Raw genomic sequence first — 21,983 nt, 5'->3', positions numbered from 1 at the left:
TGCATTCCACGCACCAACCACTCTCTGAGTAAAAAACCTTCCTCTAATATCCCCCTTGAACTTCCCACCCCTTACCTTAAAGCAGTGTCCTCTTGTATTGAGCAGTGGTACCCTGGAGAAGAGGCGCTGGCTGTCCACTCTATCTATTCCTCTTATTATCTTGTACACCTCTATCATGTCTCCTCTCATCCTCCTTCTCTCCAAAGAGTAAAGCCCTAGCTCCCTTAATCTCTGATCATAATGCATACTCTCTAAACCAGGCAGCATCCTGGTAAATCTCCACTGTACCCTTTCCAATGCTTTCACATCCTTCCTATAGTGAGGTGACCAGAACTGGACACAGTACTCCAAGTGTGGCCTAACCAGAGTTTTACAGAGCTGCTTCATTACATTGCAACTCTTCAACTCTATCCCTCGACTTATGAAAGCTAACACCCCATAAGCTTTCTTAACTACCCTATCCACCTGTGAGGCAACTTTCAGGAATCTGTGGACATGTACCCCGAGATCCCTCTGCTCCTCCACACTACCAAGTATCCTACCATTTACTTTGTACTCTGCCTTGGAGTTTGTCCTTCCAAAGTGTACCACCTCACACTTCTCCGGGTTGAACTCCATCTGCCACTTCTCGGCCCACTTCTGCAGTCTTTGACAATCCTCTACACTATCTACAACACACCAACCTTTGTGACATCTGCAAACTTGCCAACCCACCCTTCTACCCCCACATTCAGGTCGTTAATAAAAATCACGAAAAGTAGAGGTCTCAGAACAGATCCTTGTGGGACACCACGAGTCACAATCCTCCAATCTGAATGTACTCCCTCCACCACCACCCTCTGCCTTCTGCAGGCAAGCCAATTCTGAATCCACCTGGCCAAACTTCCCTGGATCCCATGCCTTCTAACTTTCTGAATAAGCCTACCGTGTGGAACCTTGTCAAATGCCTTACTAAAATCCATATAGATCACATCCACTGCACTACCCTCATCTATATGCCTGGTCACCTCCTCAAAGAACTCTATCAGGCTTGTTAGACATGATCTGCCCTTCACAAAGCCATGCTGACTGTCCCTGATCAGACCATGATTCTCTAAATGCCTATAGATCCTATCTCTAAGAATCTTTTCCAACAGCTTTCCCACCACAGACTCACTGGTCTATAATTACCCAGACTATCCCTACTACCTTTTTTGAACAAGGGAACAACATTCGCCTCCCTCCAATCCTCCGGTACCATTCCCGTGGACAACGAGGGCATAAAGAGCCTAGCCAGAGGCTCAGCAATCTCTTCTCTCACCTCGTGGAGCAGCCTGGAGAATATTCCGTCAGGCCCCGGGGACTTATCTGTCCTAATGTATTTTAACAACTCCAACACCTCCTCTCCCTTAATATCAACATGCTCCAGAACATCAACCTCCCTCATATTGTCCTCACCATCATCAAGTTCCCTCTCATTGGTGAATACCGAAGAGAAGTATTCATTGAGGACCTCGTTCACTTCCACAGCCACCAGGCACATCTTCCCACCTTTATCTCTAATCGGTCCTACCTTCACTCCTGTCATCCTTTTTTTCTTCACATAATTGAAGAATGCCTTGGAGTTTTCCTTTACCCTGCTCGCCAAGGCCTTCTCATGCCCCCTTCTTGCTCTTCTCAGCCCCTTCTTAAGCTCCTTTCTTGCTTCCCTATATCCCTCAATAGACCCATCTGATCCTTGCTTCCTAAACCTCATGTATGCTGCCTTCTTCCACCTGACTAGATTTTCCACCTCACTTGTCACCCATGGTTCCTTCACCCTACCATTCTTTATCTTCCTCACCGGGACAAATTTATCCCTTACATCCCGCAAGAGATCTCTAAACATCGACCACATGTCCATAGTATATTTCCCTGCAAAAACATCATCCCAATTCACACCTGCAAGTTCTAGCCTTATAGCCTCATAATTTGCCCTTGCCCAATTAAAAATTTTCCTGTCCTCTTTGATTCTATCCTTTTCCATGATAATGCTAAAGGCCAGAGAGCGGTGGTCACTGTCCCCCAGGTGCTCACCCACTGAGAGATCTGTGACCTGACCCGGTTCATTACCTAGTATAGATCTAGTATGGCATTCCCCCTGGTGGGCCTGTCCACATACTGTGACAGGAATCCATCCTGGACACACTTAATAAATTCTGCCCCATCTAAGCCCTTGGAACTAATCAGGTGCCGATCAATATTAGGGAAGTTACAGTCACCCATGATAACAACCCTGTTATTTTTGCACCTTTCCAAAATCTGCCTCCCAATCTGCTCCTCTGTATCTCTGCTGCTACCAGGGGGCCTATAGAATACCCCCAGGAGAGTAACTGCTCCCTTCCTGTTCCTGACCTCCACCCATATTGACTCAAAAGAGGATCCTGCTACATTACCCACCCTTTCTGTAGCTGTAATAGTATCCCTGACCAGTAATGCCACCCCTCCTCCCCTTTTTCCACCCTCTCTATCCGTTTTAAAGCACTGAAATCCAGGAATATTGAGAATCCATTCCTGCCCTGGTGCCAGCCAAGTCTCTGTAATGGCCACTACATCATAATTCCATGTATGTATCCAAGCTCTCAGTTCATCACCTTTGTTCCTGATGCTTCTTGCATTGAGGTACACACATTTCAGCCCTTTTACCTTACTGTCTTTACACCGTTTATTCTGCTTCTCTTTCCTCAAAGCCTCTCTGTATGTTAGATCTGGCTTTACTCCATGCACTTCTTTCACTGCTCTATCGCTCTGGGTCCCATCCCCCTCGCAAATTAGTTTAAACCCTCCTGAACCATGCTAGCAAAGCTACCTGCAAGGATATTGCTCCCCCTCGAGTTCAGGTGCAACCCATCCAATCTGTACAGGTCCCACCTCCCCCAGAAGAGATCCCAGTGATTTAAAAATCTAAAACCCTGCTCCCTGCACCAACTCCTCAGCCACGCATTCAACTGCCATCTCCTCCAATTCTTACCATCTCTGTCACGTAGCACTGGCAGCAATCCTGAGAATGTCAGCCTTGAGGTCCTGTTCTTCAGCCTTCGGCCTAATTCCCGAAACTCACTCTTCAGGACCTCATCCTTCTTCCTGCCTATGTCGTTGGTCCCAACATGTATCACGACTTCTGGTTACTTTCCCTCTCGTACCAGGATGTCGTGCACCTGGTCAGAGACATCCCGGACCCTGGCACCTGGGAGGCAACAAACCATGCGGGTGTCCTTCTCATGTCCACAAAATCTCCTGTCTGCTCCCCTGACCATAGAGTCTCCAATGACAACAGCTCTCTTCTTCTCTGTCCCACCCTTCTGCACCACAGGGTCAGACTCAGTGCCGGAGGCCCTGCCACCGTGGCTCACACCTGGTCGGTCGTCTCCGCCAACAGTATCCAGGATGGTAAACTTATTATTCAGGGGAATGGCTACAGGGGTGCTCTGCACTACCTGTCTGCTCACCTTCGCTTTCCCCCCCTGACTGTCACCCAACGACCTGCTTCCGACAGCCTAGGTGTAACTACCTCCCTGTAGCTCTCATCTATAACTGCCTCATTCTCCCTTATGAGTCGAAGGTCATCCAGCTGCTGCTCCAGATTCCTTACACGGTCTTCCAGGTCGCCCAGCCGTATGCACTTCTGGCAGATGTGACTCTGCGGGAGAGGGGCGTTCCCCCAAGACTGCCACATCTCACATGAGAGGCACATCACCGTGTCTGTCTGTATCTTGTTTTACGGCGGTTGGCATCCAGCTTAATGGTGCATTACCGCCACCCTCTGCTCCAGAATGTGCACTAGACATACATTCTAAATCCCCACATCACCGTCTCGGGAGACATTGTAAAAACTAACTGCGAGCTGGTTAGTTGCCCAATCAGCTGCTTTCTGCTGAGTCTGAGCTATTCAAATCTTGATTGTCTAATCAACAGCTTTCTGCTGATCTATTCAAATCTTGATTGACTTGATTGCACAGACCAACTGCCAAAACTGCCAGAATCTCTCGAGTCAAAGCTTCAAAGCTCCACTCCTTCACTGGCCCACTCACGCACTGGTCGCTTTCCACTGGCTGCTTCGCTTAACACAGCACTTTAAAGAAAAGGGGACATGTAATTTCAAATACAGATCTTGATTTAATGCCATGGATTCTTTGAGATATGTCTTTCATGTACCTGCTATAAGAAAAAGCCTGGACAATGTACAATATGGGCATATGCAGAGAGAAGCAGACATGGTACATTACCTGGACTTCTCCATTTATGAGATTTCACTGAGTGAAACATTTTCCAGGAGCACCTCTCTTCAGGGTAAATCAAAGAATGATAGTGAATGTAAAACATGAGATTTAACTTTGATCATATTTTACCAAGAGATGTTTTATTGGTTCATTAAGGAAAAAAATATAATGCAATAGTACGACAATAGAAACATGACCCAAAATTAAGGCAGAAAATACTCAAAACACTCAGCAGGCCAGACAGCATTGGTGGAATGAAATCCTTAGGAGGTCAGAATACCCTGAAAATATGTGAAAAACACTCTGTGACTTCAGGTCTCTTCTTTCTATATCCCAGGAAATTATTGTGTTCATAAAACTTGTACTATGATCCTACTGAAATGCTAGGTCTTGTCTTTTATAGATCCTCTGATGGGGGTCAGATGAGAGGGGTGGTGAGTAAGCAGTGAGATTAAGAAATCCAAAGGAAGGGAGTGGGTTTAAGGAGGGAGATAGAAGAATTGGGGCGGGGGGGGTCAGGGAAAGATGAGAGGAGGAGACGCATTGGCATATGGGGGTATGGAAATGAGTAAGCTCTAACTTGTCTTTTTCAGCATTGCATCCCTCAACCTCTGTCTGTCTCCGACCCCAACAATCCCTACCTTATTGTCTCTTTCCATTGAATCCAGATCAGACCTACTTTATATGGCTTCTGGCTTTTTAGTGTACTTAATTATAATTTTAGATTTTTGTTTTGCATAAATTCCTTAGGGTGTGTCATTTTTCACCTAATTGTGCATCATGTTCAGATGCCACAATTGATTATAATTGAATTTAAAAAGAAAATTGAACAAAATTCCAAAAGATAGAGCACTTACCTGCAATGTGAGATACTTTAGATGCTGGACTCTGCAGGTCAGGGAACATCAATGGAGAGGAATAATGAGTCGGCAGATAAACAACTAGCACAAAATGCTGGAGGAGCTCAGTCGGTCAGGCAGTATTTATGGAGATGAGTCCTGATGAAGGGTCTCAGTCCAAAACGTTGACTGTTTATTCATTTCCGCTGTCTGACCCGCTGGGGTTCCTCCAGCATTTTGTGTGTGCTGCTTTGGATTTCCAGCATCTGCAGATTTTCTCCTGTGTAAGATAAACAATTATCTGTTTTCCTACTTGAGCAAATGCTTGAAGGTATAAAACAAGATCATAAAGTATCATTGCAATGAAATTTCATTTACATAATCTGTTATTGTTGATGCAGTGTTGCCCATTACATTAAATGTTTAATTATTAAGACTTGTACAGATAAAATAAAGGTTAGCGTTACTCCTTTTATACTTTCATCATACAAGTGGCAGTCTCTGAAAAATTATGAAGTTTTGTCAAAGGACTACTGTACTTTTCCCGGCAGTGATAAATAAATGTGTATTTCACCAGAATGTGAATTTGTATATTGCACAAGAGAAAGGAAGCAGCTCATGTGAAAATGGAAGTGATACTTGGTTCACCAGCCGTATACTTAGAACATAGAACAGTATAACAGAGAAACAGGCCATTTGGCCCACAATGTTGTGCTGAACCAGCTAAAAAGCAAATCAAAAACTCTCAAACATTTATCTTTCCTACCTACACCATGTCCATACCCCTCCATTTTCCTCCATTTATGTGCCTATCCAAATGTCTTCTAAGATTCTCTTAATGTATTTGCCTCCACCATCATACTAGGCAGTGCATTCCAGGCATACACTAGTCTCTGAGTAAAAAAACTTACCCCTCCCATCCCCCTGAACCTACCCATCCATTCTCACCTTCAATGCATGCCCTCTGGTATTAGACATTTCAAACCTGGGAAACAAATACTCCATGTCTACTCTATCTAGGCCTCTCATAATTTTATATAAAACTATAAGATCTCCCCTCAGCATCCGGTGCTTCAGAGAAAACAACCCAAGTTTATCCAGCCTCTCACGATAGCACATGCCTCTAAACCTGGCAGCATCCTGGAATACATCCTCAGTTACAAACATATACCCACTGATAAGTGGAGCTCAGAAAAACAGAGTGCCGTGGGTAACCCTAGGTAATTTCCAAGGTAAGGACATGCTTTGTGGGCCGAAGGGCCTGTATTGTGCTGTAGGTTTTCTATGCTTCTATGTTATCACCTGTCACTGTCTTTTCTGAACCTTCGGTGCTTGATTTATGAAATAGGCTACTGATAGGATTTGTGTCAACTTAAGTGAAAGAATACCAATGATTATCAAATTACTGGGTAAAGCTAGTTACAAATGAGCTACAATGCAGAGTACTGTGATATTTTATGCTCTGTGAGAATATTGATATTTCATGCGTGAGTGATGCAAGCCTGATTTGGTATTCACAGTATAACGCCACATTTGTTTGCTCTTCAGATGAAGTGCATAGGAAGGAAGCCACTTTCAGTTTAATGAAAATTCAACGAAGAATAAAAGGAAGTGAGGAAGCTCACGGTAAATAATAGGTGTTGAACACTGTCAAATTCCCTTTGGAAATAAAGTGATCAGGCTTAAGTTACTCAAATGTAATTCAGCTCTGCATCATTCCTCTGAGTAGGAAATTTAAACTTCAACTTCTTGTCAGCCATGAGGGTTAATATTCAGTGTCACATTTGCTGGAGAAACTCAGCAGGTCAGAGAGCATCCATAGAAAAGAACGAACAGTCAGATGTTTTGGACCGAGAACTTTCTTCAAGTCTGCAAAGGAAGGGGGAAGATGCCAGAATAGAAAGGTGGGCGGTGGGGAGGGGAAGAAGAATAGCTGGAAGGTGATAGGTGAAGCCTGGTGAGTGGGAAAAGTAGAGGACTGGAGATGAAAGAACCTGAAAGGAAAGGAGAGTGAACCATGGGAGAAAGGAAGAGGGAACCCAGCGGGACCTGATCGGCAGGTGGGAAGAGGTAAGAGGCCAGAATAGGAAATAGAAGAAAAGGGGAGGGTGAGGGAAAATTTTTTCAACCGAAGAATAAATTGATGTTCATGCCATCAGTTTGGAACCTACTCAACGGAATTTAAGGTGTTGCTTTTCCACCCCGGGGGTGGCTTTGTTGTGGCCCAAGAGGAGGTTATGAACTGACATGTCCCAATGGGAATGGGAATTGGAATTAAAATGTTGGGCTGCCAGGCAGTTCTGATTTTGGCAGATGGAGCGGAGGTGCTTGATGAAACGATGTCCTCCAATTTACGACAGGTCTCACCAATGTAGAGGAGGCTACGCGGGAGCACCGGATACAATAGACGACTTCAGCAGAAGTGTTGCCTCGCCTGGAAGGATGGTTTAGGGCCCTGAATGGAGGTGAGGGAAGAGGTGAATGGGCAGATGTAACACTTGGGCTGCTTGCAGGGTTAAGTGCCAGGAAGGAGATTAGTGGGGAGGGACGAATGGACAAGAGAATCATAGAGGGAACAATCCCTGTGGAAAGCAGAGAGTTATTGGATGCAGATTCTGAAGATGGTTAACTCTTCTTTGATTTGTGCTAGTCATTTACTGATTCAATTTAAAATTGTACATCATTACCATTTGACAAGGGAGAGATTGTCTGAAATACTTTATACTTTATTGTCGCCAAACAATTGGTACCAGAACATACAATCATCACAGCGATATTTGATTCTGCGCTTCACACTTCCTGGATTACAAATATTAAATATTAAAAATAGTTAAAATTAGTAAATATTAAAAATTTAAATTATAAATCATAAGTAGAAAAGAGAAAAATGGGAAGTAAGGTAGTGCAAAAAAACCGAGAGGCAGGTCCGGATATTTGGAGGGTATGGCCCAGATCCGGGTCAGGATCCGTTCAACAGTCTTATCACAGTTGGAAAGAAGCTGTTCCCAAATCTGGCCGTACCTGTCTTCAAGCTCCTGAAACTTCTCCCAGAGGGAAGAGGGACGAAAAGTGTGTTGGCTGGGTGGGTCGTGTCCTTGATTATCCTGGCAGCACTGCTCCAACAGCGTGCGGTGTAAAGTGAGTCCACGGACGGAAGATTGGTTTGTGCGATGTGCTGCGCAGTGTTCACGATCTTCTGCAGCTTCTTTCGGTCTTGGACAGGACAACTTCCATACCCAAGTTGTGATGCACCCTAGAAGAATGCTTTCTACGGTGCATCTATAAAAATTAGTGAGGGTTTTAGGGGACAGGCCACATTTCTTTAGTTTTCTCAGGAAGTAAAGGTGCTGGTGGGCCTTCTTGGCAGTGAACTCCGCTTGGTTGGACCAAGTCAGGTCATTTGTGATATTGACCCCGAGGAACTTAAAGCTTTTGACCTGTTCCACTTGCGCACCACCAAGGTAAACTGGGTCGTGCGGTCCGCTACTCCTTCTGAAGTCAACAACCAATTCCTTTGTCTTGCTGATGTTGAGGGATAGGTTATTGTCTTCGCACCATGCCACCAGGTTCTTAATTTCCTCTCTGTACTCAAACTCATCATTACCCGAGATACGGCCTACAATTGTCATGTCATCAGCAAACTTATATATTGAGTTTGATGGAAACTTGTCTACACAATCATGGGTGTATTCACTAATGTTGATAGTTATTGTGATAGATGTAAAACTGAGACAGCTACACTGACACACATGTTTTGGTCTTGTTCTTTCCTGGAACAGTTCTGGAAGTCAGTTTTTTCGACAATTTCTAAAGCACTTAAAGTTAATTTACAACCTAACAAATTAACTGTGCTTTTTGGAATAATTCCTCAAAATATCCGTGGTATCTCTTTGTCTGACCAACATGTTATTGCATTTATTACATTGATAGCCAGGATGGCCATTTTGTTGAAGTGGAAGGATACATCAGCTCCCACTTTGTCACAATGGTTCTCTCAAGTGATGCTATGTCTTAGTTTGGAGAAAATTAGAAGTCAAATCTTTGAACCTATGTTTGATTTTGAGAGAAGATGGGGTTCATTTGCTCGTTATTATCATTTGAGTTAATTGATAGATTTCCTCCGCAATCTAATTGTAAATTTTTGGTACTTTTTTTTTCTTGCTGGCGGTTTGACGTTTATCTTTAGAAGCTTTTTGTATGACGTATGGCTCCGGGGTTGAACACCTAATGGTGGTTTTTTCTTCACTTTTTCTTGCTTAGTAGGGGTTTTTTCATCACCAAGATTTTTTCAATCTTTAAAATAATGTTTTTTTTTCTTGAGACATTGTAAGTGTTGCTTACTTTGATGTACTCGTGTTAATTTTGGATAATAATAATAAAAAGATTTGAAAAGGAAAACTGAGAGTTGGTGGGCCGGGGTGGGGGGGGGGGTGTGGTAAAAATGTATTTGGCGGTGGGATCCCTTTGGAGATGGTGGAAGTTGTGGAGAGTGATGTGCTGGGTCCAGAGGCTCATGGGGTGGTAGGTAAGGACATGAGGAACTCTATCCCTGTTAAGATGGCGGGAGAAAGGGGCGAGTGTGGATGTCGGGGAATTGGAGGAGGTGCTGGTGAGGTTAAATGTAATGGAATTAATCCATATAATTGTGACTCAGAAAGGAAGGGAGGAGAAGAGGCACGCTGTGGTGATAGGTGATTTGTTAGGGGAACGGACAGGGGGTTCTGTGGGTGAGAACGAGATCCCAGGATTGTGTGTTGCCTCCTGGGTGCCAGGGTCCTAGATATCTCAGATTTTGTCCTCAGCATTCTTAAGTGGGAGGGTGAACAGCCAGAGGTTGTGGTCCATGTAGAGACCAATGACATAGGTAGGACGAGTGACGAGGTTCTGCATAGGGAGTTCAGGGAGTTAGGTGCAACGTTGAAGGGCAGGGCCTCCATGGTTGTGATCTCAGGATTACTACCCATGCCATGTGCTAATGAGGCCAGAACTAGGACGATTATACAATCTAATAAATGGCTAAGGCTTTGGTGTAGGAAGGAGGGCATAAGATTTTTGGATCATTTAGCTCTCATCCAGGGAAGGTGAGACCTGTATAGAATGGACGGGTCGCACCTGAACTGGAGGGGGACTAATATTCTAGCAGGAAGGTTTGTTAATGCTGCATGGTGGGGTTTAATCTAGCGTTGCGGGGGGATGGGAACTAGAGTGCCTGAACAGATATTGGAGAGGTTGTGGAGGCAGCTGTTGGTAAGACCTCAGACAAAGTTAGGAATCAAAAGGTTGGCCATGGTTTGACGTGCCCTGAGCTGTGTATATTTCAATGCAAGGAGTATCGTAGGAAAGGCAGATAATAGTGCTGAAGATGAGGTGGCTGGTTTGCAACCACAGGCAATGTGTAGTGAGGAGATGTTACTGTTAGGGCAAAATTGCAATCAACAGGATGAGTTGCAACATAAGAGGCGGAGAAAATCGAAAAAGGTGAATACAGGAGTGAAGGTGTTGTGTCTGAATGTGTGTAGTATATGGAATCAGGTAGATAAACTTGCAGCACTGTTGCAGATTGGCAAGTATGGTGTTGTAGGCATCACTGAATCATGGCTGAAAAATTATAGCTGGGAACTTAATATCCAAGGATACACACTGTATCAAAAGGATAGGCAAGAAGGCAGAGGGGGTGGTGTTGCTGTTTTGGTAAAAATGAAATCAAGTCACTTGAAAGAGGTGACATAGGGTTGGAAGGTGTTGAATCATTGTGGACAGAGCTAAGGAATTGCAAGGATAGAAAGACCCTGATGGGAGTTGTATACCGACCCCCAAGCACTAGTAAAGATGTGGCCTTCAATTTACAATGGGAGATAGAAAATGCCTGCCAAAAGGATAATGTTACAATAGTCACGGGGGACTTTACTATGCAGGTAGATTGGGAAAATCAAGTTGGTGCTAGATTCCAGCAGGGGGAATTTCTAGAGTGCCTACAAGATGGCTTTTTAGGGCAGTTCATGGTTGAGCCCACTAGAGGATCAGGTATTCTGGATTGAGTGTTGTACAATGAACCAAAATGGATTAGAGAGCTTAAGGTAAAAGAACTCTTGGGAGCAAGTTATCATAATATGATCAAATTCATCCTGAAATTTGAGAAGGAGAAGCTAAAGTCAGATGTATCAGTATTGCAGTGGAGTAAAGGGAATTACAGAAGCATGAGAGAGAAGCTGGCCTGAATTGATCGGGAAAGAACACTGGCAGGGATGACGGCAGAGCAGCAATGGCTGGAACCTCTGGAAGCAAATCGGAAGGCACAGGATATATACATCCCAAAGAGGAAGAGGTATTCTAAAGGAAAGATGACACAACTATGGCTAGCAAGAGAAGTCAAAGCCAAAATAAAAAGCCAAAGCAACACACTCAAAATGCTGAAGGAACTCAGCAGGCCAGGTAGCATCTATAGGAAAGAGTATAGTCAATGTCTAGTGCTGAGACCTTTCATTAGGACTGGGGAAAAAAAGATGAGGAGTTAGAGTAAGAAAGTAGGGGGAGGGGAGGAAGAACCATAAGGTGAGAGGTGAAACTGGGAGGGGCAGGGGTGAAATAAAGAGCTAGGAAGTTGAAAGAGATACAGGGCTGGAGAAGGGGGAATCTGTTAGGAGAGGATAGAAGGCCATGGAAGAAAGAAAAGGGGAAAGGAGCACCAGAGGGAGGTGATAAGCTGAGAGAGGGAAATAGGAATGGGGAAAGGCGAAGGGGTGGGGTGCATTACCGGAAGTTCGAGAAATTGATGTTCATACCATCAGGTTGGAGGCTACCCAAACACCCCCAACCTGAGTGTAGCCTTATCGTGCCGGTAGAGGTGGCTATGGTTAGACATATCAGAATAGAAATGGGAAGTGGAATTAAAATGGGTGGCCAGTGGGTGATCCTGCTTTTTCTGGTGGATGAAGTGTAGGTGTTGGCAAAGTGGGCTCCCAATCTATGTCGGGTCTCACCAATATACAGGAGGCCACAGCGGGAGCACCAGATATAATAGATGACCGCAACAGACTGGCAGGTGAAGTGCCCCCCACTTTCTTAATCTGACTCCTTGTCTTTATTTCCAGTCCTGATGAAGGTTGTCGGCCTGAAATGTTGACTGTATCCTTTTCCACAGATGCTGCCTGGCCTGCTGAGTTCCTCCGGTTTTCTGTGTGTGTTGATTGGATTCCCAGCATCTGCAGATTTTCTCTTGTTTCTGATAAAAGCCAAAGAGAGGGCATGTAATAAAGCAAAAATTAGTGGGAAGTTAGAAGATTGGGAAGATTTTAAAAACCAACAGAAGGCAGTTAAAAATGTCATTAAGAAGGTAAAGATGGAATACGAAAGTAAGCTAATCAATAATATTAAAGAGGATACCAAAAGTTTCTTCAGATGCATGAAGTGTAAAAGACAGGCGAGAAAGGATATCAGGCCGCTGGAAAATGATGCTGGAAAGGTAGTAATGGGGGAACAAGGAAATAGTGGATGAACTGAAGAAGTATTTTGTATCGGTCTTCACTGTGGCAGTATGGTGGAATTTCCAGGTGTCAGGCTCCATAACTAGAGAAGAAGGTTCTTGGCAAAGTAAAAGGTCTGAAGTTAGAAAAGTCACCTGGACCAGATGGTGTACACCCCAGATTTCTGAAAGAGGTGGCTGAAGAGATTGTGGAGTCATTAGTAATGATCTTCCTAGAATCACTAGACTCTGGAATGGTTCTAGAAGACTGGAAAATTGCAAATGTCACTCCACTCTTCAAGAGGGGAGAGAGGCAGAAGAAAGGAAACCGTAGGCCAGTTAGTCTGATCTCAGTGGTTGTGAAGATGGTGGAGTGGATTATTAAGGATAAGGTCTCAGGGTACTTGGAGGCATATGATAAAATAGGCCATAGTCAGCATGGTTTCCTCAAGGGAAAATCTTGTCTGACAAATCTGTTGGAATTCTTTGAAGAAATAACACTCAGGATAGTCAAAAGGAGAATCGGTTGATGTTGTGTACTTATATTTTCAGAAAACCTTTGACAAGGTGCCACACGTGAGGCTGCTTAACAAGCTGGTATTTCCTGGTATTACAGGAAAATGTTCTAGCATGAATAAAGCAGTTGATGACTGGCAGGAGGCAAAGAATGGGAATAAAGGGAGCCTTTTCTGGCTGGCTACATGTGACTAGTGGTGTTCCATGGGGGTCTGTGTTGTCAATGATTTTGATGATGGAGTTCATAGCTTTGTTGCAAAGTTTGCAGATGATATGAAGACAGGTGGAGGGGCAGGTAGTTTTGAGAAATTACAGAGCCTACAGAAGGACATAGACAGATTAGGAGAATGGACAAAGAAATGGCAGATAGAATACAGTGTTGGGAAGTGTATGGTCATGCACTTTGGTAGAAGAAATGAAAGGGTTGACTATTTCTACAAATACTAAAAACTGAGATAGAAAGGAACTGTAGAGTCCTTGTGCAGGATTCTCTAAAGGTTAATTTGCAGGTTGAGTCTGTGATGAGGAAGGTAAATGCAAAGTTAGCATTCATTTCAAGAGGACTAGAATACAAAAGCAAGTATGTAATGTTGAAATGTTATAAAGCATTGGTGAGGCCTCACTCGGAGTATTGTGAGCAGGTTTGAACCTTTTATCTTGGAAAGGATGTGCTGAAATTGGAGAGGGATCAAAAAAGATTTTCAAAAATGATTCCAGGATTGAGCGGCTTGTCACCTGACGAGCGTTTGATGGCTCTGGGCCTGTATTCACTCGAATTCAGAAGAATGAGGGGTGACTTCAATGGAACTTATCAATGGTGAAATATCTTGATAGAGTAGATGCGGAGAGGATGTTTTCCTATGGCAAGAGAGTCAAAGACCAGACACATCCTCGGAATAGAAAGGCATCCTTTTGGAATGGAGATGAGGAGGAACACACACAAAATGCTGGAGGAACTCAGCAGATCGATGTTTCAGGCCAAGACCCTTCAGCCCGAAACGTACGTGTGTGTGTGTGTGTGTGTGTGTGTGTGTGTGTGTGTATGTGTATGTGTGGACTTGCCCAAAAAGCCTGTTCCCAATTAACTCTCCTTAGTTTCTGCCTAATTGCTCTCGTAATTTACCCTGCTCTGGTTTAATACTCTCCCACAAGGTCCATATTTATCTATAGCTACCTTAAAACCTAAGGAGCTGTGATCACTGTTCCTTAACTGTTCACCCACTGAAAGGTCAGTCATCTGGCCTGGTTTGTTACCCAACACCAGGTCCAGTACATCCCTTCCTCTCGGTGGACTATCTCCATATTGATTTCAAGAAACCCACTTAACAAATTCTGCCTCATCTAAATCTCTTGCACTTGGAAGGCCCTGGCTTTGATTAGGGAAGTTGAAGTCCTCCATGAAAGCAACCCTATCTACAATTTTTTTTATTCTCCCTGAATATATGTTCCTCAATGTTTCAGTGGCTATGGGGTGATAGAGTGATTGCTCCCTTCCTGTTTTTGAGTTCCACTCATATAGACTCAGTGGCTGAGCCTTCCTTTATGTCCCTTCTTAGTGCTGCTGTGATATAGTCTTTGATTTGTAGTGCAACTCTCCCACCTCTTTTACCTTCCTTTTTATCTCTTCAAAAACATTGAAACCATGGGACATTAGGCACCCATTCCTGTCTCTCTCTTAACCAAATCTCCTTAATGTCTACAATATCATAGTTCCATGTACTGATCCATGCTCTAGTTCATCACCGTTACTCATAATACTCCTAGCATTAAAATAGACACACACTTCAAACTATCTGCCCCATCATACCTATTACTTTCCTCCTGCCTTTTTTTTTTACTAGCTTTGACATCTAACTTCCTCTATCTGTCCGCTTTCGGACCTGAGTCTCTGTTTCCCAAGTCCCTACCAAACTAGTTTAAACGCTCCCAAGTAGCACTAGTGAAACTCCCAGCCAGGATATTGGTTCCCTTCTATTTTATGTGCACCCTGTCCCTCTTGTACAGGTCACTCCTAGCTCTGAAAAGGTTCCAGTGATCCACGACCTGAAACCCTGCCCCTTGCACCAGTTCTTTAGCCACTCATTCATCTGTACTGCATCTTGTTCCTGCCCCGACTAGCACGGGGCATCCAAAGTAATCCAGAGATTACTATCTTGGAGGTCCTGCTCTTCAGCTACATTCCTAACTCCCAATACTCACTGCATAGGATCTCTTCCCCTTTTCTACTTGAACTAATTCATTGCATGAATTTCTTTTATTGTATTTAAAAAACAGCATCTTGAAAATTGGTCCACTCTTTCACTGTTCTGGATTTAAGACTGAAATTCTGTCTCAAGCTGAATTAATTCAGCATTTTTCAGCAGTTAAATTATTGTATTTATGTTCAACAGTGCGCCAATTTTTAATAGGCATATGGTAGAAAAATTGAGGGAAAAGCAAGGGTTAGATTGATCTTAGAGAAGATTAAAAGGTCGACACAACATCATGGACGGAAGGACTTGTACTGTGCTGTAATGTTTTATGTCAGCGGTCCCCAACCACCGGGCTGCGGACCGGTACCGGGCCGCAAAGCATGTGCTACCGGGCTGTGAGGAAACGATATGATTTGGCGATATGAGTCAGCTGCTCCTTTCCTCATTCCCTGTCACGGCCACTGTTGAGCTTGAACGCACGTGAGGTCATTACCCGGGCGTCATCCATGTCAGCGTGGGAAGAAGATCAACTCCTCGAGCTTGCAAGTGACGGCGGGCTGTCATAACATCTCTGCTGGCATTCCGGATCAAAGTCAAGGCTAAATATCCTGAGATGGCCATGAAAGCACTGAAAACGTTGCTTCCATTTCCAACATATCTCTGCAATGAATGCAACGAAAGCTAAATTGCGGAATAGACTGGACATAAGGAACCCCCTTCGAGTATCGCTGTCTCCCATCACCCCTCGATGGGACCGTCTCGTTGCAGGTAAACAAGCCCAGGGCTCCCACTGATTCAGCGATATTGGTGTGTTGCAATGATTTTATCTGTTCATATGGGGAAAATATGTGCAGTGTGTTTAATATCTAAACGTTACTTAAAATGTTATGATGCTATTGACTTATAAGTGACTTATATAACCATATAGCAATTACAGCATGGAAACAGGCCATCTCTGCCCTTCTAGTCCGTGCCAAGCTCTTACCCTCTCATAGTCCCACCGACCTGCACTCAGCCCATAACCCTCCATTCCTTTCCTGTCCATATACCTGTCCAATTTTTCTTTAAATGATAATATCGAACCTGCCTCTACCACTTCTACTGGAAGTTCGTTCAACACTTACTTCAAGCTCCCCTGATAATTGACTTATCACTATATTCTTGCGAGGAAAATGTGCGCTGTGTGTTTAATATTAAATTCGTTAGATAAACCCTTTTAGAAACGAAATTGAGTGTTTTAGGCACTTATCACCTATATTCCGGTTGTGATTAGCACGCCCCCCCCCACCCCCGAACAGAATCACCAAAACGATTTGCAGAAAAAAACGGCAGGTACACGCATCTGCAGGTCACACATGCGCACTGGTGCCCGCGCAAGGCGTCATGGTCATTGTAGTCTTTCTCGGGGTAAACACAACGTATTTGACTGCTACTCTTGTCCGTTGGCAACCCTACCCGCCCCCGCCGGGTCAGCCGGTCCACAAGAATATTGTCAATATAAACCGGTCCACAGTGCAAAAAAGGTTGGGGACCCCTGTTTTATGTTAAACATATCAGGCCAAGCCACAGTGCTTGATGGAGTGTTGAACATTGATTAGAAAGACTAATAATGATATTGCAATTGAAATTTATTAAGTTGTAATATGTCACTAGACAACCGGGTGACCTGTTGGGAGCACCCTTTGAGAGAATGGTAGTGCAGTCTGATGTGACCAGAATGAACATTTAATTTCCCTGAATGCTATTGGTATTGCTTTGCTTTGGAAATTAAAGAAGAAAAACTCAGTTTGTTAAAGAAGAAAGACGCGTAGCAAGACAAATATAGCTCCTCCTCGTTTGACGAAGGACACTTTTGATGACAACATTTCTGGTTGATCTGCCACCCTTCAAGAATACTCTAACGTTTAAATTTCTTTTTCCTCGGCTTAAAGCCACATACAGCTGACCATGCTGGAATACCGGTTTCTCCAGATCAATCAACATGGTTTGGCCTTGCGCCGTATGTGTAGTCTTAGCAAAACATGACTGTATCAGGAACTGGCTCCGCTGAAGAGGGACATCTTCCCCTTCTGATAAACTGAGAGTAATTCTTGGGATCACGACAATGTCAGTTTTGAACACACCAATGTTTATCTTTGCTACGATGAGATTGTCGTGCAGTTCTTCCACTATCATTCGCGTTCCATTGCAAAGCCTTGGTGAATCCGAGTTCCTCATTGAAATGATGGAAGATCCCCTCTTCAATTCCAGTTTATGTGGTGGCAATCCAGAGAGTTTGACCAAATCAAGGAAAATGAGTGGCATTACCTCCTTCACTTACGGCATTGAATGAATAGTATTCTTTCATGATGCCAGGGAAGCGTCTAATACATGTAAAGTTTATTTTTCGCATCATTTCATTGAGAGGAACCAAGATAGAATTCCTCAAAAACAGTTCTGCAGGATTGTCGAATGTTGGGTAGATGAAATCAATACATTCTTCCATAGTTTTTGCTGGCAGATTCATACCTTCAGGTAATTCGTTTTCATTTTTCTCAATCTTGGCTTCTCCAACATCCAATAAGAACTCAGAATATCATCCTTCTCCCTCACTCAATGGCATGTTTCTCTTCAATTGAAACTTGATGAAGCTTCTCCATAAGTAGGATTTTTTTTAATGCATGAATTCTCCACATCAGCATCATTTCCTTGTTTCACATCTGCTAGAAGCTGATGGAAATCGCCACAGCAAATGGTTGAAATACCCCCGAAGGCCTCATTTTTGCTGCATACGTCACGAAGAGTCCGGTCCACGGCTTCGAAGCTCTCCCTCCTAATCATGGGGCACTCATCCCAGACAATAAGGCTCGCATTTCGGAGTAAGTTTGCAGTGGTGGTGTTTTTATCAGTGTTACAAAGGGCATCTTCATTGACTTTGAGGGGTATCTTGAATGCGCTGCCCTACCACCAGGCATCAATGTTGCTGCAATACCGGATGATGCTACAGCAATAGTGACACCTTCATCTCCCCTAACTTTAGCGAGGATCAAGTTGATGATAAATGTCTTGCCCGTTCCTCTTGGTACATCAGTGAAAATCATTGAAGAGAGATTCCTTTCCAAGCAGTCGCACACATATTCATATACTTCTCTTTGCTCATTATTCAATAGGGGCTCCTTCTGTGAAACAAATTCCTGCTGTTCGTCTCTGTTGTATTGCAGTTCACATAATAATTCCAGATTGCCAGAGCGATGGGACTCTGAAATTATTTACAAATCACCTCCTCGTTCTTTCAACACAATGTGCCGTGATCTTGCTTCAGTTCGGTGCTGTTCAGTATAATGACAGCGACGTCATTGGCAATTTGTGCATTAAATCTTCTCTCGTGTTCAAATGCTGGTCCCCAGTCAGGATCAATGACAATGGACAGCTCTGGCATGCCTCGAATTTGTTCTTTTGCAAGCTGAAGGGATGCAAAGTACAGGTTTCGTTGTTGTGGTAGGTTTTCCAATAATTCAACAATCTCATGTTGAATTCCATCATTCTGTAGTATCCCCATTCTCAATCCTACGTTGTCTTGAGGATCCATGAAGTGAATTTGAAAGAATTGGGCTTGCTGGTTGGGGTCTGGCATTAAATGTCCGATGTAATGATGGATTTGACCTTGAATAATCACAGAAGGATTCCATCCATTCCTCGTTGGAAGGACTTCTTTGGCACCAAGGATATCATTTGGAAGAGGCAATTGTATTGTCTGATGTTCTTCTTGAACTCATTTGCAATAGGTTCATCATTGCTGTATAAATTGAGGAGTTCATTGGGTAGAGGTTGCAAATTGCCTATCCTGACCTTTCCCTTCATATAGCAGAAATTTGCGGTTTCTCCAGTGAATAGGAAGGCACGACAATGAGGGTATACCCTGGTCATCGTACCAACATTAGCAGAAATGTTACGGTGTGCAAGTCATGCATTTTGCCTTGCTCTTTCTCTGTCGAGGTATTGTCGTTGAAAGTGGGCGTTGTCGTCTGCAGCAACTCTCGCAATAATTACTCTTTGCTGCATATTCTCGAGTCGATCTTTCCTTTTCTCCTCTGTCTCTTCCTCTCTCCTCCTTCTATGCCAGTTGTCATTCTGGAGATGTGCAGCCCTTTCATTCTTTGTCTCTTCATCTCTTCTACCATTTGTTCTTTCTCTCTGATCCTGGAGTCATGCGGCCCTGGCTTGATCCAATTCTTGTTCTCTCCTCCATCTGTGCCTATTGTTGTCATTTTGGAGATGTGCATGCCTCTCCTCCTCTGTCTCTTCTTCTCTCATCTTTTTTGTCCTGACTCTTTGATCCTGGAGTCGTGCGGCCCTGGCCTCATCCGATTCTTGTTCTTTCCCTCTCCTTGCCGCTTCTGGATGACGTTTGGCATAATCTCTTGACCATAATATCCCCCTTCTCTTTCCACGCGGCATAATTAGGCTGATCATATTTTTTTTTTACCTTAATGCTGGATAGAAGACATGAAGCAATAACACCAAAGCCTCCAGGATGCTGATTTCTCTTGATGATGTGGTTGGCGCTGTCCTAAAAGGACGTGATATAGTCACCGCTGTCCTTTGACTGCAGCAAAGGGTTTGATGGGTGTTTTGAAGTACTTCATTACAATAAGATTTAATTATCTCTTATTGATGGGTTGCAGTTTGATCTGTCCCAATCCTGCACGCGCTGATGGTGATTAGCAGAACAGGACTGCTCAAAATTGAGCTGCTTTGCCCTTTTGCTACGGTTGGTGTCACTGCTGTGAGTATCGTGAGTCGCTTCTGAGGCTGGCTGTGCGCATGCGTCGTGGTGTCACGTCGTGGTTTCCATGAAAGCTGGAATCCGGTGTGGAAAGCGGGTCCTGTTGATGAGTGAGCAGTTTTATACGAATATAACCCTGACCTATAGGAATATAACCCTGACCTTTGCATGCATTCTGTAAGTTAGCACATTTTAAGTCCATTTAGTCAAAAAAAGTGCCGCTGTAATGCACCGTTTGGGCTAATTTGAGGGCACAAACAGATAAACCGACAAACAGGTAAACAGAATGAGAATTTTAGTAATGTATAGAAGAATAGAACAGATAAGATTCAAGATTCAAAAAACTTTATTGTCATTCTAACTGCACATCAACTCTGCAGGGCAGAATGAGACAGCGTTTCCCAGGAGCAGTGCAATCATAACATAACAAACGTAACACTAAATAATAAACATAACAATAAATAGTAAAACACAACAGCCACATGTCAGTTAAAATCAAGTTATAAGTGTCCAGTGCAAGTTAAAAGTGTCCAAAGCAGAGTCAGGTCGAGCAGCTATTTAGCAGTCTGACTACCTGTGGGAGGAAGCTGTTTAGTAGCCTTGTGGTTTTAGTTTTAATACTCCTGTAACATTTGCCTGATGGCAGAAGAACAAACAGTTCATGGAGAGGGTGTGAGGGGTCTTTAATGATGTACTGTGTCTTCTGGAGGCATTGACTCTGAAAGAAATCTTGGACAGAAGGTAGGGAGACCCCAATAACCTTCCTTGCTCCCCTAACCACCCTCTGCAAGGCTTTTTTGTCGACAGCTCTGCAGCTGGAGTACCAGGTTGTGATACAAAAGGTCAGCACACTCTCAACCACGCCTCTGTAGAATGTAGTTAAGATGTTAGTGGGGAGTGATGCTTGTTTAAGCTTCCTCAGAAAGTGCAATCTCTGCTGGGCCCGTTTCACAATCCCAGTGGTGTTCCTGGACCAGGTGAGATTGTCCAAGATCTGCACCCCAAGGAACTTGATGTTTTCCACTCTCTCCACTGTGGAGCCGCTGATGCTGAGGGGTGTGTGCTTAGGCTGAGACCGTCTGAAATCGACGATTATCTCTTTGGTTTTGGTGACATTAAGCATCAAGTTGTTATCACTGCACCAGCTCTCTAAGTGTTTGACCTCCTCCCTGTACATTGTTTCATCATTTTTGCTGATGAGCCCCACCACTGTGGTATCATCATCAAATTTAATGATCAGGTTCTCCTTGAATCTGACTGCACAGTCATGTGTTAGCAGTGTAAACAGCAATGGGCTAAGCACACAGCCTTGTGGGGATCCAGTGCTCAGTGTGATGGAGTCAGAGATGTTCCTGCCAACACGGACTGACTGTGGTCTCTCTGTCAAGACATCCAGAATCCAGCGACACATGGCAGTGCTAAGGCCAAGCAGCGACAGTTTCTCCACTAGTCTCTGCAGGATGATGGTATTGAACGCTGAACTGAAATCAATGTACAGGATTCTGGCATAAGTGTCAAAGTGATAAAGCAAGAAGAGATGTTTTTGGCCTGAACTGACTTAATAAGTGTTTTGAAATTGAAGTAATATGTGTTCCCAGGGTCCTATTAAATGTCAGGAAGAAGTAATTGTGATCTGGTTAATTGTTGATTTTATCACAATCCCAAAAGATTTTCACTTCAGGTTTAAATTGCCAGATATTTTAACAATTACAATGAGTTTCCAATTATCCATCCCCTGTTTCAGCTGACCACATTTTCCTCTTAATTCACAGGTTGATGCTCCAGTTGCCAGAGGAAGTAGGGTTAATTGCCATTGCAGTTCGACAAACACAAGGCAAAGGTCAGTTGTTTTTCATTCCTTTTTCTTCCCAGCCTTCGGAAATAACTTTTTTTTTCGAGTTACAGTGCAGCTGAAGCATTTGCAGTTTAATCACGATTATTCACCTTAAAGCAGAGATGGTTGAGAGATGA

The 21,983-nt window shown here is 43.7% G+C and overlaps 1 protein-coding gene across 2 annotated transcripts in view; it reads left to right on the top strand.

Annotated features, from left to right (window-relative positions):
• The window catches only part of hlcs (holocarboxylase synthetase (biotin-(proprionyl-CoA-carboxylase (ATP-hydrolysing)) ligase)), a 254,168-nt gene that overhangs the window by 208,438 nt on the left and 23,747 nt on the right, over positions 1 to 21,983 (top strand). For both annotated transcript variants that reach the window (XM_063050341.1, XM_063050340.1), the window contains one exon: positions 21,785 to 21,852. In XM_063050341.1, the coding sequence (XP_062906411.1) occupies positions 21,785 to 21,852 (68 nt within the window). The remainder of the gene's footprint in view (positions 1 to 21,784; positions 21,853 to 21,983) is intronic.

This window comes from Mobula hypostoma, chromosome 6 (genome assembly GCF_963921235.1).
Source record: "Mobula hypostoma chromosome 6, sMobHyp1.1, whole genome shotgun sequence".
Lineage (NCBI taxonomy): Eukaryota > Metazoa > Chordata > Chondrichthyes > Myliobatiformes > Myliobatidae > Mobula > Mobula hypostoma.
Note: the sequence above shows the minus strand (reverse complement) of the source record. Positions and strands in the feature narration are given on the sequence as shown.